General features: G+C 42.3%; 1 protein-coding gene across 8 annotated transcripts in view; it reads right to left on the reverse strand.

The window, feature by feature from the left end:
• Positions 1–6165: 6165 nt before the first annotated feature.
• Positions 6166–17515, reverse strand: part of SH3PXD2A (SH3 and PX domains 2A) — a 238667-nt gene continuing 227317 nt past the window's right edge. For 7 of the 8 annotated variants that reach the window (XM_068197985.1, XM_068197986.1, XM_068197983.1 and 4 more), the window contains 4 exons: positions 12268–12602; positions 11357–11406; positions 9153–9272; positions 6166–9021 (listed from right to left, as the gene is read on the reverse strand). In XM_068197985.1, the coding sequence (XP_068054086.1) occupies positions 7126–9021; positions 9153–9272; positions 11357–11406; positions 12268–12602 (2401 nt within the window). In that variant the 3' untranslated portion in view covers positions 6166–7125. The remainder of the gene's footprint in view (positions 9022–9152; positions 9273–11356; positions 11407–12267; positions 12603–17515) is intronic. The other variant, XM_068197984.1, reaches the window with a different exon arrangement.

The following is a 17515-nucleotide window of genomic DNA, read 5'->3' on the forward strand; positions in this document are numbered from 1 at the left end:
AGTTACTTCTAATTTCTTTTCTAATTTCTTTCCAAATGACCAACATAATTCCCGTAATTTTAATTCAGTAACAAACAGGAGTCTCAACTCAGGACAGTAGTGGCTTGTGCTGACAAGAACAGGTCTGTAAAACGCCAGTGTGAAGCTTTAACCCAAATTTATTTATAAAAAAACCAAACACAAAACAAAAAAAAATTGCACTCTCCAACTAAAAATCAACACTACCTTGATGCAAGAACAAATGAAGAACATAGTTCATGGGACCAGCCCAGCCCTGACAATATAAAATGGGGGAAAATAATTTGTTCTGACTATGCCAGCCATGTCCGCACGCAGTGCGGCGCAGCTTCCGCTCCAGGAATTGCTGCGGAGTCCCGGCCCTGATGCAAGGGCACCCAAGAGAAAAGATCTCCTCATTCCACCCTTGGCACACCCTGCAAAACTGACACCCCAAAGTAGAGTTATGGGTGACTTTTTACAGACACCTGTGCTTTGCTCCAAATTGGGTCTAAGATGGAGGAGGAAAAGCAGCAACAGCAACCTACATCCCAACCCAAAGTCAGCTGACTGGGGGCTTCTGGATCCGGCCTTACGTACAGTACTTTATTTGAAAATTACAGATACACACAACAGACACGACTACTGAGCAGCAGAGAGGAAGAGAAAGAGCAACACAAGCACTGGGCAGCGTTAGCAGAGGCCATCAAACAGTTCAAGTGTACAGACACATTCCCCATGCATCATCGCAGTGCTGGTCCCTGCTTCTAGCAAGCAACAAAAAGCAAATGAAAACAAAATAACTTAGACAAACATATGCTCTCAGACCATCATGTTGGTACTGCTGGCAGCTATCAAACACTGCACTGATACACAGCACTTCACTACATGGCTAAATAGCATCTGAAGCTGACAGAGAAGGAGCTGCTGGTGACGGAAAAGCACCAGCAAATAGCAGCAAAGCTCCAGCTGGTTTTAAAGAGCTGCAAGATTTGCAGCACAGTGGATCATGGCAGAGCAGCACCAAGGCTAAGCAGTCCTGTGCACCCTTTGGAGGTGTAGGAACAGAATGCACAGAGCTTGCTTGTGCTGAGAACGGTCCATGCTGAGCACCCACAAGGGTCTTCTGTCAGTGTTAACTCTACTGATGCTCATGGGCTTCTTGCCAATTTAGACAAGAAAGAATTAAGTTGGCTCCTCAAAACCAGATTCCTAATTGGTAAAGTATTAGAGGTTTTCCAAAATCATGTTTGATACTATTTCAGTACAGCTGCAGAATTCCATTTTTCTGTTTGAATGCAAAGGTCTCTGGTAACATTAAGGCTTTTTGACAAACTTAAGAGCAGCAGGACAAAAATAAAGCAGAAAACTGAGGTACATCTCCTCTCCAGAGTAATGAACTAGAGCCACAGGAGATGTACTTTCCAGAGCTCAGAGAGGCAAGTGCTCTGGCTTTCACATTTCTCTTGCACCTTACAAAAATAGTCCAGTTTTTCAAAGGTAGTAGATTTTGCTGCTACCTCTAAAGTCACATTATTTTTGACAGATGGAAGTTCTTCCATTCAAATAGAATTTAAGACAATATGTCCTTTGAAGAGCAAAATTTCTGCCCGACTTTATTTAGGACCTGAGAGATCCACCTTTGCAAGCCAAGACATATGAAATCAATATCCAAAACATCTGTGAAATTCTGCAGGTGAAAATCAACCCAGATAAAAGGGAGACTTTTTCTTCTTAGGTTAAATATAAGGACAGAAAAGTAAGGACCTGTAATAATATTCCCATAGCTCTTGCAATAAATACAAGTAACAATGCAGTAGCCTAATTTGGGACTGCACCAGCAGAATTATTTCCCTTCTGAAGGTACCACCAAATCTGAAGTGCAACAGAGGACGTAACCAGCAGAGACAAACCAGAAGACAGAATCATGCATGGGTGGCATACAGAGTGTTTCAAGCATAGCTCAGAAGTCCTGTATTGATAAGGATGTTAATGCACATTCTATACATAATCCTGGCAACATGCTGCATAATCCTTATACTTCCACTAACAGGTGATACTTGTTTATGGAAAGCAGCCATTCCCAAACCAAGCCACCCCAGCTGTCAGTCTCTACATACCCAAGGGTCCTGTTTTCATCCAGTTGCCCCCTCCTCTGCATTTCCCCTTCCCTAAGAGTGCATGAATAGAGAATTGCAAACATTTCACACTGCACGTTCCACTCCCAAGTCCTGGATGAGGGGCCTGTTTATTCTATGAATATTGCACTTATCCACTCATTGGATTTGCTTTTTCTCAAGAATGCAGAATATTTGGGAAAAAATAGAAAAAATAGTAGGATACAACACAGGAAAATATGAGTTATTAACAAGCTAGCTATGAAGATCTAAAATTAAATAGTTCTAGTTCTATTCTGTTAATACTAGTAATATGAAAATAATGAATGCTTTATCAAATTCCCTTGTTTTTCATATAAGATAAAAGCAGTAACTTTCTTTTTAACTGAGGAAAGCAATGAATATATATTACAATAAAATATGATTCATTAAGATCTGAAAGTGATGAAAACAATTATATAATGCCTTCGTCAAACTTTATAGCATCATAATGGAAGGAGTCTTTGGGGTACACATCCACGAGGGACAAATGCATTTTTTAGCTATACCCATGCAGATGTGAATTTCCATTTTGTAGAGTCTAGCTGCGAGACAATTACAATCTTTCCTTATTGTGTATTTGCTACTACTGAATACATCAATTTAAAAACTTCCTGTTGACACATCAGTTAAGTACTCCAACATGTGCCCATCATCTCTTTTATCTTGAAAGGTGTGGCTTGCAAAGGACTGGTACATATACTCACCCATTGCATGGGGTGACAGCTAAAACAATGAATGGGAATTGCCTCCCATGGGGAAGGACTCCTAACAAAATGCATGACTCTTGCTGTTATGAGAAAGTGTTTTGAAAGGGGAGACAAGGGAAACCAGCAAATAAACTTTTCAGGCATTATATAAACCTCAATAACGAACTCAGAAGTGCTCATTATTATTAAAGTTGCAGTATACAGCAAGACACAATTTTCACATTCTTTAATTTTGTTCTCTGGCATTGGAGTTTGGAATTGCTGCTGGTCCAAATTCAAGACTTTTTGAAAAATACAGAGTGGGTGAGAGAGAGCAAGACAGCACGAGCAGCTGCCTCACCCCCCAGAGGAGGGCCCCCTTCAGCTGCAAATGGCTTTGCTCAAGCCCTGCAGACTCTTCCACTTAACAATCTGGTTCAGGAATAAACCAGAAAGAGAAATTTAAACAGTACTATTGATTTCTGCATTGAGTGTTCACTGAGGTGTAGATTACATTTAAATATTGCTCTTGATCCAGTGTCAGTTCTGACAAATTTAGAAATAAAAGGCGACGTTAACATTTTTAGAAAAGAGCTAAAACACTTCTAGCGCTATACTGTCCTCTGAGTACTCTGCCAGGTTTTCCTGCCCTGCAGTCAGCTTTTCTGATGTAGCTTAAGAAGGTCTTTCCCTCTGTTTCACAGCTAAGAGTGAAGGGTTTGCTATCTCGGGTATCAGCAGAACTGACCAAAACTAGCTGCTCGCTGATGGAAAAAAGAATTGTTTTCCTGATATCTCTCAGTTGAAAATATCATACCTCAGTGAGAGATGCTATGACAATGGTAAGACAGGAGTGGGAAAATTGCATTGGGAGTATTTGTTTTAAAAGTGCCCTTTTAAACACAAGCAGCCGAAACAACTACCAAGTGAAGGGAAGCCCAAATGGAAGCTTTTCCACCAGGATGGAAGCCAGCATGCCAAGTGGTGGCCAACAATAATTTCTGGCACCAAGTAGGCCATGTGCACCCCATCCTTTTTGCTGGTACAGGTGAGGGCAGAGGGAGGCCACAAGTGTGGCTCTGTAGCACATCTACAGGGTCTGGCCTCTCCTCAGGAGGGTGGGAAGTCTTTGAGATATATGAGATAAAGCAGCAACTGAGCCATGGAGTGTGAGAAAACCCTGGCAGTACTGCAGGCAGCCTCACGCTGTGCCACCCTGCCCTGCCTGCAGCATCGCAGTCCACCTCCCTGCAAAAGCCAGAGCTGGAGAAGCAAGCCAGCAAGATGGAACAGGAGCTGTGGGACAGATGGACGTCTGTCTCAGACAGATGCTGAAGCCTCCTAACCTGAGCCTCACTGAGAACTTGCATCCACTGGGGCCAGCCCTATGCAAGGCACATGGCAGCCAGGCACTAGAACTTTCTGCCAAAAACACCTGTGTCACCCCACACCCTGCAAGGACTCCTGCAGTTCAGAAGTGCCCAGGGCTTGGCTTTGCTGGATGCAAACGTGAGTATTTCCAGTAGTCTGGGCTCTTCTGTCTCCTTGCTGCTCTTCCCTCCTTGGATAGGGGCTTGTGTCAGGCCATACCGTACTCAGAGAATTCAGTGGCTCAATGCAGAAGATCTGGGAGCTGTGCTTCACATCCCCCCAAAGAGATGACGTAGTGGGAATGTCTTTAAACAAAACTTTAGAATATTTTAAATAATAAGTTAATTCTTAATAAATATGTGCTTCAAGAAAATGATAATTATATACTGCACCTTTAAATAATGCACTTAGCTCTCTGCATTGGCTTCCATTTTGGTTTCTTTTATTGTTAAAGTGCATTAATTCAAAATAATGAACCACTTCCGCATCATTATTGTTAAAATAAATCATAACATTAATAGGAATCACTAAGTCACTACTATTAGTACTGCAATCTAGCAGATAACTCTATGTATTGCTCTATTTAATACTGTCCAGCAGAAGAATATAATACTTCTATTATAATCTCACAACAGCTCCAGCAGTCTTTTTGGCTGCTACCATATTAGTACAACTAAACATGGGGAGAAGAATGAGAGACAGGGCCACAATGTCTCAGATACACATCCAGCGAGATGAAGCTAACTGGACATACACTTACACATCGTATGGTGAGACATCAAGGTACAAAGAGGGCCCCGCACTGGGATATGAGCTGTTGTGCAGTTACACCTCCTTCTCCTGCCACCACAATTTAAAGGGATCCCGAACAAACAGCCTCCCCTCCCCACCTGCACACAGAGAGCTGCTCAAACCACAGCACTGTTTGCAGCCTGTAGCTGTGGCACCTGGATGTTGTTTCAGCTACCGAAAGGACATCAGCCACATTAGCTGTAGGCAACTCTCTCAGTGTTATCATGGAAATTAATAAAACTCCCAAACCACACACGCACACACAAAAAGAAAAAAAAAAGGAAAAGAAAAAAAAGGAGAAAAAAGGAAAACAACAAGAACAACGTATAAATTTCCTATTTTTTTTGGCAGTGAAACATCCCCAGTAACATATGGACTTATTGTGCTGTTTTACTCAGCCCCTTGATCCCAGCTATTTTGAAGCCTTTATAACTTTTAACTTCCAAGCCAAATCAGTATGAAACTCTGGTGGAAAAAAGGACATGCAATGCTTTGTGTAAAACAGTAGTGAAATGGTCTTCTGGCCCCCCCACCCTCCCTTAGAACAGATTTACAATGCTGCCTATTATTTAAAGGAATTAGATATTGATCTTGAGTGATTAACAAGGCCATTTAAGAAAACCCCCAAGCATGACTTCCTTAAGCACAGTAGGGATTTAGTTTATGTTTATGGTACAAGGCTATCTCAATAATAACTCCATATTCCTAGCCTCTTCCAATGGGTACCTCTTCCATTTCCAACACCACCCACACCGTGCGCTACATTTCAAAACATGAGTCACAAAAAGCAAACAGAACTGAACTAGAAGAGGCAGATTCCTGGTTAGATGTGTTGTAGACCGAAATGCTTTGATATTAAATCTCTGAGCCTGAGAAGCCCAGGCCCACCTTCCAGTACAAATGTACTCTTTGGATTCAAGTGGGAACAGAAACACGTATTTGGCTCCTACTTCAGTTTTAAGTCTTTTCTGGTAAAACCAGACACACACACAAAGAAAATACAGTAAACCCAGAATGCACAGAAAAGACAAAAATAAAACACAAAAGCAATTCCCCAAAAATATACAAATTATGTGCAGACTGAGTTTGATGGCTTTTTTTTTTCCACTCATTGTAAACACCGATGTTGCAGAAGGTTACAAATTTTTCTCACTAATATCTTGGTGGGCCCTGCCAGCAGTCAGCACCCTTGGATTTGGACCAGAGGGCAAAACAAGAATTAACACATCTGACAGCTTTGTCTTTAGTGTCTTAAGGGACTTTGTTGACTTTGACAACTTTTGAGAAACCCAACTCTGGGAAGTGAATCAACCAGTGTCACCTGGCAGGAGTCAGGCACAGAACCAAACATGAAGCCTACACAGTAACAGACATGTTTAAGCAAGGGGTTTGTAGATTTGTTTTTACAAGCACCAGTAGGCATCACTGCCCTTGAACACCTGAAATCCCAACTCAAAGAACAAGACAGAATGAAAGGAAACAAAAAGCTCTCAATCCACACCATCTAATGGCCTTTTCTGGTGAGTTAGCTGTAACAACACTGAAGTCAGAGACCAAAACTCTCCATGATGAAAAGGCTCCAACTCTGGACCTACCAACTGTTGAGTATAGTAAAAAAAAAAAAAAAAAAAAAAGAACATCTCCAAAGGATTAGAGTCCCTCTGTGTTTCAGAAACTTTCATTTGCTTCTCACTGTAAGTTGTGGGAAAGCATTCAAAATTCTTGGGTATTCCATGCATTGAAAAAAATGAGGAGAAAGGGAGCCAAGATTGTAAAACAGTTTGGCACAGAACTCCCCAGGTAGATGCATGTGTATTTCTCTCACAAAAGGCACACATTTGGTTTCCTATCAATAATGGGAAGGATGGGATGTCATACCCTGTTACACATACAAGATTATTAACAACTTCACAAAAAGGCATTTGACTATGCTGCATCTTCCTCGTAGTTTACAACATGTAAACCCCACAAACCTCTCCAGAACATGGCAGATTTGTCCTCATATAGACTCCTTTGTACAAACTGGAGCACAGGGAAACGTCTTTTTGTGTAGCAATTGTTTTTTCCACATGTACACAGCAGGAACAGTATAAATTAGGGAGGTTAAAGATATTGCAACATTAGTTCTTTTTCTCCAAATAATTTGAGGGCACCCAGCCTTTGAATGGCTTCACACCATTCATTATCTGGCAGTACCACCAGCCGTTTGGGTTCCTTTCGAGGACCTCCATGCAGACACCTTCCTGAAACCCCGCAGTCTCCTCATCCCCTTCATAGTCTGCAATGGAAACATAGATGTCCTTGAGATTGTTGTGGATGAACTGGGATTTCTCAATGGGCTTTGGCCTGACTGTGGACACAGGGATCCCATTCCTCTGCGTGGGGAGGTTGGAGGTGGTCTCGGAGCTCTCTGTGCCCAGCCGCTCCGGCTGCTTTCCCTTTGTGTCACCAGGCTGTGACCACGCGTTGCTGAAGGAGGAATTCCGACGGACGGTCCTAAGTTGATCTGTAGCTGTTAAAGACTCGTTTCTGCGCAAGGAGCATGACAGGTTGTTTTCCTTTGGTGGTGGAGACACAAACACTGACTGTGGACGAACAGCAAGTTGCCTCACACCATTCCTCATTTTAACTGGCCCTGATGCTTTTGAAAAGCCACCAGGAGGTTTGCTTGGGATGGGTGGTGTTGCACGTTTGCTCTGGTTGATGGTGTTCAAAGCCTGAACCCTCTTCTCTATCTTCTCCAAACTGTTTGACTTGTTTTCATTTTTCCTGTTCCTGGCAAAAGATGAATCAGTCTCTGCTGATGTAGCTTCTCGCTGGTTATCAGGGAGAGCCAAATAATGGGAAGGAGCCCAGCCTTCCATGTCTCCATACTTCAGGTACCACCATCCACTGGCTTGCTTTTCCAGCACTTCCACTTCTACTCCTGCTGGGAAGCAAATTTCAGAATCCTGTACCTTTTGGTATGAGTCAGTGGTCACATAGAAACATCTAGAGTCATTTTCTTGCTCAGTTTTGGCAGTATGGCTGGAGCAGAAGACGCCACGGGAAGGAGCTGTGATGAGATCAGCTGAGCTTCTCCGAACAGGGTCATCCTGGTTCTCAGAAGCTGTGCGGGGGGGGCTTGCAGACTCTTCACTTCTTGAACCTTTGAGTCCACCTCTGAGCTGCCCAGTTGGCCTCAACTGACGCCTTAAAGTGCTAATATCCATCTTTTCTTGGCTCTGAGAGTCTGCCTTGTTCAGGAAGGGTTTGGGCCTAACAATTGGCTTTGCTCTGATGGAAGGACTCTGCCCGGGATCTTTCTTCAGGCCTGTTCTTGGCACACTACGTAAGCCGACATCTGAAGCTGATCTTGGTTTTGTCTCCTCACTCCTGGAATAGTGACATTTTCCAAGATCAGGCTGAATGTTTTTGTCTGTCTTGAGCTTTGCGAGTGATGATTTAGGAGAGCTGGAACATGGGGAATTCCTTTGGATCAGGGACAGAGATGAGCTTTTCTGAGAATCAGAATCCCCACTAGATTCCTTGTTGGACAAAGCATCTTCCACATAACGCCTGAACCCCTCATTCTCATAGATGGTTTCTTCTTCATGAGCAACTTCTTCTGAAGACTCTCCTACTTTGAACTTAGCTTTCTGAAGTGATGACACAGGTGAGGGCTTGAGGGGCTGAAACAGTCGTTTTTCAGGAGTGCCCTCTTCATGGTGACTTTCACTCACTTCACACTCCGAGTCAAAGCCAAAGGCAGGTACATCATACTCAGGTTCTTCGTATTTCAGTTTGTGGGGAGAGTCCTGGGTATCTCCTGAAGAAACTGCTCCAGGAGTTGTTCCTTCTTCAGAGTCCTTTGGTTTACTGGGAGGTGCTGGGGGAGGAACCTTTGGGCGGGTTAAAGTACTGGTTCTTCTGTTCAAATTCGGTTTCTTTCTCTTGTCAATGTAAGACGCAGGAGCCCATCCTTCCTTCTCTCCAATCTGCACATACCACCAGCCACCAGAATTCTTTTCAATAACCTAAGAGGTAACAAGGAACATGTTACTTAGACAAAAATACCAACTCAGTGCTTCCCACTCCTCCCCTTCCAATCCACTCCCATGCAACAGATAAATATTAAAATTTTTCCAGATACACTGTTAATGCTCACCTCTGCTTTTTGTCCTCCACGAAAGCTTATGCCATCAGAGATGCATGACTGGAATTCAGCAATGGTGTAATATTCCACTTCCACGGAGGGTGGCTCTGGTGGCTTGGGTAACTGAAAACCCTATGGCAAATAGGATGCTTTGTTCATTTAAACCAAAGAAACAGTCAGCTAAACACCAGTATGAAAAAGAATTGCTTTCATTCACTAAGACTCTTCCTTCTTCCTGTACTACTTCCTAACACTAACTGCTCAGTTCTCCAGAGCAGGAGCTGATGTACTGATATGGGCTAAAAGAGAAAGGTCTTTCAACATATGCACTGTTCAAGCCACCTTCACCAACTATTAAAACTGTAATAATCTTTACCTGAATAGTAAAATGCACTTGTGGGTGATGAAGTGTGAGCTGCCACTGCAGTCACACTAAGAGCAGCCCATTTACGCTCAGATTTTGTCCAAAAAGACCCAGCTCTGGATGACATGCCACAACTGCAGAAAATTGCATTGCAACAGACCCCTAACAGATTCTGCCTATCATTAAATACACTATCTTAAAATGCAATCCAAATGAATTGCTGCTCTGTGTCTGCTGCTGGACTTTTTAAACAATCTGAATTAGTAAAGGATATGAGCTAATGGGCATCTCTTGTAGCAAGAAACAAGGATAATATCATAGACTCCCCTAGCTTTGCCCAACTAAAGTGCCAGAAGGGAAGGACTTTATTGCTTGATCAAAACAATTCCAGTTCCACCCCATAACAGACCCAGAACCTCTACTCAGTCCCAACACAACCTTCGTAAAGGCACTATGAGAAGTGGGACGTGGCTATTTACGGCCATTCTGGCAGCATATCAGGCTCCTCTAAAAGCTAAGTGCCTTTACATTAAGCTGCCACATTTTAGAATTTGCTACAATTATTTTTTAAGGTGATAAATGGGAAAAGGGTCCTTTCAGGAATTTCAATATTGAAAGCCTTTCAGATGAGCACAGTGCTCATCTGCAGGGCAGGTAGGTGAAGCTGCACAGCTCCTACACTTCACTACCTAGGGTTCTGTGAAAGAACCATAGGTCAGAGCATCCACAGACAAACACGGGACAGACAAAGACACAAAATGATCCTGAGCCATCAATGGGAGAAGGGCATATCACATACTGTGCTTTGTTCTCCTGCTCCTCTATTTCTATGATATCCTTTCTGTAACTAACAGTTGATGTTTCATCACGCACAGCATGTGGCGTTTCACAGAGAATGCATCTCTGCACCTTAGGAACCGTGTCTAACAATGTTATAATTGGATGTTTCTGTATTATAAATGCTGAAATACAGCAGAAGCACAGCATAATAAAAAGCCTTCAGATAATAGGATGGTTTGGATTAAAAGAAGATAATTGAAAACAGCAGATATGCTCAGGGTTTCACATATAGTATCAGTGTTATTTTTAACATGGGATTAAGTGTCATAGTCTTGCCAAAACAAAGTCTAATTGAAAGTAATGCAAAGAAAAATAGGAAGAAAATGCTAATATGCTATTCATGTAGTTTGTTAAGAAGCCTCTCTGGTGACAGAAAAATTACAAGTCGCATATGGCTCATAAAGGGTACAGCGAAGATTAAACACTATGTATTGCCTAGATAAACAAGCTATTAGCATGACTTTTTGCATAAATACACTACTAACTAGTTCCTATTGAAGATGACAGTTCTAACCTCAAATTGGTACAAACTTCCAGGATTCTAGCTTTGGGGATAAGAAATCATAGGGGGTCTCGTTCCTGTAGCACACATCCTTCCACAGGATTCTGAGCCACTTTAAACATGCCCGAGAGTGAAGCCTAGCCACCTCAAAGGGGGCAGCAATGGAAGGACGGGACACATTCCCAGTTGCTTAAGACAAAAGAAGGTCAGACATTTCAGTCTGGGCTAAAGACACCCAGAAGATATTTAAACCTTCTGAGTCAGCCAAACAAGTTTTAATGCTAATGCACAGAACACAGCAGCTTTATCCTATTCTCCCTTCAGACTTGATTAGTTGGGGCAACATTTTGAATAATAGAAAACATGATTTATCATTAGGATGCCCTGAGGTCTGCTCAACACTTAAACAATGGAATAAAGGATCCCTCCCACCTTGTACAGCTGCACAAAGTCTCACAAAGCACCCAGACACCTACCCACTGCTAAGATAAACCATAAAGCAATACACACCAGACTGGACTCTCTTCGTGGGGGTGGTCTTGTTCTTAGATTTGGAGAACCTGAGCAGGAAATGGAACAGAGAGAGTTTATTAAACTTCACAAGTACTGCTAAACACATTTTTCAGCAGCTCTCTGCTGTTACACAGTGTGAGAATAGAAGTCAGTATTTGCAATATTTAAGGCATCTCTGTGAAACGAGACAGGAAACTATGAGGGTATATTAGAAATACCAAGGTAGCTTAGCTATTCATCTCTGCTAAGCCAGCAAATTTAAGAGGAAATCAATGCCAGAAAGCAGTGCATTGTATTTTCTGCTGGAACTGACCAGCTCCATTGGAGACTGGCCAGCAAAGGACTGGCTAATACCTATTTCCCCCACCACCAGCAGTAGAAGTAATTCACTTAACACTCACATTGTCCTCATGCCTAGAATTTTGCCATTCCTTACACAGAATAGCATCAGCATCTGCATTTTGCAGATGAAGTAGTAAAAACATCATAGCAACCTGCCCCCAGGAAAACAGCAGAACAACTGCAAGAGAAGACACAGGTGGTCTCCTCAACTTGAACGTGCTATCATATTATCTACATTTCTGGAGTAGAAAGGCACATTTTAGAGCATTCAAAAGGAAGAAAAAAGTGTTCTTTGGAACAATTAACAAAGTAAGCACATGCAGGCTAAGATAAAGAACCACCAGACAGCCTGTGTATAAAGTGAAGTTAAATTTTATCACTACTAGTGAAGGACCACATTCTGGACTCTCTCTTGATACATCTACAAGCTAATGCAAAGCTCTGTTTTTCTGGACTTGGCTGTAAGGCCAGGACATGTGGGACCTTAGCTGACAGGCAATGCCAGCCCTGAAAGGTAGAGAACAAGAATTCAGCCTGTGAAGACCCAGACTACTTTACTGCCTTACTTATTTGAGCTCTTTGTGGTGCTATCCTTGCTATGGCTGGGGATCCCTGGGCCAGTTTGGAAGCCTGCTTGTCTGGAGTCATCATAGCATTGCCATTAGAGTCATTGCACAGGATGGGTAAACTGATTTCCTTCTTGGTGATGTGAGTTTCTGCAGACTCGTTTTCTGCTTGAGCTTCCTTGTCAGTAGATGATTTCTTGTTCAGCAGGTTACTGATCTCCATGATGTTTCCTATGATTTCCACTGGCCCAGTTAAGTTCTTTTTCCTAGATGGAAGATCATATTTAGCCTTCTTCAGATATGAAGCTGGGGCCCAGCCTTCTTTGCCCAGATACCTGGAGAGGCAAAAGGAAACAGCATCACATCAAACACAGCTTTCTCATGCATTTCAGGTAGAACAGCGAAAGCAAAAGTGATGGATGAAAACATCAAATTAAGTTTGCACTTCTCCAACAAGATTTTGCAGTCTCTACTCATTCTTTATCCATTGATTAGACATATCAAAGTCAGTTGAGCCAGCAGTGAACTGTGTAGATGAAAGCCACTAATCCTAAGGAAGGAGTCTCTCTGGACAATAAATAGTTACACACATGGTAAAGAGCTTCACCAGTTTGTATTATGCCTTCCCTAGACAGTGCTAGGCAAACTTAGTATTTTTCCACACAGCAAAAAGCAATCTAGTAAGTAAAATATTTTAATAATTTTTAAACTTCCTAGTGGCAACTCAGATTGAAAATGGGCTAAAATAAGAGTGTACAGCACCTTGTACAGAGAACTTGTGCCTGCACTTTAAGATCGTTGTGCAAGCCTCCCTCCCTGAAACTACAAAGAACACTGGCCCGCCTTCCATAATTCCCAGCTCCACATAAGTAGCTTTCTGCCATGGAGCATATGGGACCCTTAAACTACTGCAGCTTCTTCTAGCACTGCAAGATCAAGAAACAATTTGTCTGAGGAAAAATGGCTTTGATGGAGACTCATTTTCCTGAACAAGCTACTGGCAATTTGAAGAAATAAACTGGGAAATGTGAACAGACACCTGAATCCTGTACGTGTTCCTGAAACACCATCCTGAGTTATCATGCTACACTTCAAACTTAAGTAATTCTTCTGAACTGGGCTTTTGGGAAGATTTTTTTTTCTAATTCCTGCCATTCCTAACACCTCAGCAGGGATTTCAGATTACAATCAGACTCCAGGGAGGACCATGTGGATGAACTCTGCTTTCTCTAATGAAACCCTAACTTGCTACAGTGAGAGTCACTGAAAACCTTCTCTCTAATCTCTCAAGATACCCAAAGCAGGCACTTGAACTGTAAGTGAGAAAGCAGGCATCATTAAAATCCCAGTGCTCAGGAAATCTGCAGGAAATACAAGGGTTAAAACAGTAGAACTCTAAGGTTCTTTATTGAAAAGGGAGCCTCATCAGACAGCAGAGGAAGGATCTGGGGCACACAGGATATGAGCAATTCATTTCCTGGCAGGTGAGCATCTTTGTCATGACAACATTCGGATTCTGAGGTTTCCAGTGAGATTTCTGCATCGAAGCTTATCTGCTCTCCCTCATGACATCCACACACTTGAGAATGGCTCTGGGACTTTACAGGGAGAACAGGAAAATGCACCGTAGATTTGATTCTCTAGACTTCTTTACTACTCTTCCTGTATAAAAGCAAATACAATTCTATCAATGACTACAAGGATCTTTCTGTCCAAAATCCTGCCATTTCCTCCTCACCCACCTGGACCAGGCAGGATACTAGAGATTCTGCTTCTCCTTACATACTTGCCTTCTGTCACACATGAAGATAAAGACGTAGGATCTCTCCTGCTCAGGGAGTTCAGTGACAAGTTTTTCCAATGATTCTGATGTCAAAGCAAAGCATCCCAAGAGTTCTGAGCTTTGTGTGATGCATGGAGACTAACAAGAAGTAGCAACCTGGTACTAACTTGATTTGACTTTGAAAAGATACACAGCATCCACTGTGTGATGCTGGGTCAAGAAGCAATTTGAATCTATTCAATCCTGCCCCTTTTGAGGCTTTAGTGCTAGGCTTCAAACCAAGCCAAAAAAGGAAAAGGAAATAAGGAAATAGATGCCACAGTTCCTGCTATGTCAAGGCATCATCCAGTGCCATTTTCCACCCCGAAGACTTTTGGTTTCATTCCCTTTTGCAGCTGACAGCCCTTTTGCAGAGCTGCTGACCAATGCTCTGCTGCTTTTGCATCAGTAAGTTTTTCTGAAGGACATTTTTGAGTTTATACGATGTGGAGGTGTAGAGGTCTCCATCTGTGAGAAAGTCACAGTGGCCAAGGCACTGAGCACTCCAGTTCCAAAGGTTACTTTCAACAGAGCTCGATTGTGCAAAATCAGCAAGAAAAAACAGTTTACATCCATCTTAGTTTGTGGGAGACGTAACATGTTTAAGATCAGAAGGGCAGCCACAGGCAGGCTGTGCGTTGGTCTGTTAGTTCTGCTGCCAGCTGTATGTATTTGGATAAGCCTGGGTAACCCCACTGCTACAAACACCTCTGATCTCACGTAGTTTCTCCCAGTGAATTACAGCAGCAACAGATGGACAGTTAGTAACTCTGGGCAACACACCCTCAGTAGAGAGGCTGTTGTAGGCTACTTCTTCCTGTGTCAGCCAATTTAACCTGAAGTTAATTCTGAGCAGTAGCTACTAAAACCTACTGGTTTATTTCTGCAATATCACAAATAAAAACTACTTATCTAAGTGAAATATGCTTTCATTTTTTACCTTGGTTCTTGAATTTGTTAATCTTTAAGTCTTCTGTAGAATAACCTTAGAAGATTCCTTGATCTTTCCCATTTTATAGGTGAAATAACTAAAACAACTGTTAATCCATTCCAGCAAAGTCCTGAACCAGTAACAATTTTTATTTCACATCTTAAGAATTACTCACAACTATCTTTGCTTCCTTTATGTTCAGAACCTACTGCAGGCATTTGAAACCCCATCCTAGATTCCTCCTCACTTCAGTGCTGCCAGCACCTCCCAGCTGCACTTCATTCTCATGGCCTGAGGCTCAGAGCAACCACAAAATGAAGGATATGAAGGCAAATCAAAAAACTTTACTTAGCATATTGGTACCAACTTGCCCTGCAGTAAGTCCAGTTGGGCACTACAAGATTGCATCTGCTGCTGCCACCTGGAGACAAAGTAAGATCTAAATGAGGGATGCTAATGCCAGCTCTGGCACACTGAGAAGCACAGACCTACTGAACTCCACACAGCAGTAAGCAGGGTCCCAGGACAGAGTCTTTCTGTCATTTCTCCTTAGTCCTTGTGGGGTTTTTTTAAGTCATAATGCATGTGGGGCAGCATGAAGACAGACACGAATATTGCCTCTAGTTTGTACAGCATTGAATTGGGAGGGTCTAAGAATTAGGTGCAGTGATTTGGTTCCTTCACGCTTCCAAAACCCTCCCTGTTTATATTACATGAAGGAAAAAACGGATTAAAACCATAGGAATGTTAAAAAAGTCAGAAGTGCCTCTGTAAGTCTGAGAGTCACATCTGCTTTCCAGCTCCAGAGCACTGGAATTACTCCAGAGGGAAGCAAACTAGGGAAATAAAAAAAAGAAAAAAAGAAAAAAAAAAAAGAAAAGAAAAAAGAAAGAAAAGAAAAAGAAGGACAGGAAATGAGGATCAGCACATGGCCAAGAATTTGGAGAAATTACATATTTAAGGTGGAACAAGCTAATGCCTTTAAGGTGGATTCCATTTACAAACTACTGGATTTGTTTTTCTCTCCACACATTGAAGTGTGTTCAGTCTGTTTTCCAGCCCAGGGTTCGACTGCATTCTCCTCCTGCTCCCTCTCCCCTCACATGCACAAGAGGAGGAGTTGCTCCTTCCGAGGCAGTCAGTACTCAGAGAAGCAAACTTCTGCAGGAAGGGAATCCTTTACTGAGGGGTACCTAACAGCATTCAGGGCAGCTTACATGTAACAAACAGCACAGCAAGCACAACAGATCAGCCACCCAGGCTGCAAAGGACCAGCTGGCAGGGATGCATCACATCATCAACATTTCTGGAAGTATTGCCCATGGGAAAAAACCCACTGTTTCTAAGAGTTTAATCCTCCAGCAGGAAAGTACCACAGTGCTCCAAAGCAGCAGAGAGGAGCACAGTTGGCACCCCATATACTTGTCACACATACAGGGAGCACATAACATTTTCCAACAAGAAGAGGGGTTTCTCAAATCAAAATGCCTCTTCCAAAAAAGCCAAGCACATGCTGCAATCCCCAACTCTCATGGGGTGGCTGGGGTATCCACTGTCCTTCCAGCAGATTGCCATGAATGAAGATGCCATGGAAACCACTGCAGCAAGTGTCATCATGCTCCAAAAGGCACTCCTGTTGTATAGAAAAATGTGTCTTTTGGGTTGACTCAAAGAAGTATGTGAGAAAAAGGGGAAAAAAAAATCAACTAATTGTAGGAATACTAGTGTGGCAGAGGGGAAACCTACAGTAGTAACCAGGCTACATTGCAGAAATAAAATTTAAAAATTAACTATAGGTGTCTTGCAATGGTTCTCCCCTCAGAAAAACCTTGCTCGATTCCCCTATCTGAAACTTGGGATTCCATTTCTCTAGACAATTAAAGGAGAAAAAAATGTGACCTGACCCAGGCATTTTTGAGCTCCTCCTATCTAGAGTGCCTTCCTGGCTCCACTGCTATCTTTATTAGCTTATTTGTTCCATGGGATCATTAGATTGAAAACTGATCTTTTTTTCTTCTAATTAAGGCAAATCAAGAAAAACAACATTGCATCAGTCAGCATTTTCACAGTCCTCATCCATAGCCAATAAATCAAGCAGCATTCATACAAAAGCAAGCTATAACTTGGGGAGGGTAAGAGGAAAAAAATCACTATAATTACATGTTGAATAGAAAAAGATTACTATATGAGATGTTCTGCATTGCTGAGAGATAGATCTCCATTTTAAGCTACTTCTTGTATCACATCTTGTTTGAAAAGAAATGGGATGACACAGCACTGAGAGGTTCACATGCAGATACAAGACAAGGGGCAGAACCACAGAAGAGCACTAAAATCCAAATGCTGTGTGAACCTAGATGAAGAAAGCTCTCATCAAGTGCTCATCCTGACAGCCTACATCACTGAGACAGTATCTAACTTACAGTCTCCCCATAAGCATTTACAAAGGAGATTCTTAAATCAAAACTCTCTGCTAGGACCACTGTTCCAACTAC

Source organism: Anomalospiza imberbis, chromosome 8 (genome assembly GCF_031753505.1).
Source record: "Anomalospiza imberbis isolate Cuckoo-Finch-1a 21T00152 chromosome 8, ASM3175350v1, whole genome shotgun sequence".
NCBI lineage: Eukaryota > Metazoa > Chordata > Aves > Passeriformes > Viduidae > Anomalospiza > Anomalospiza imberbis.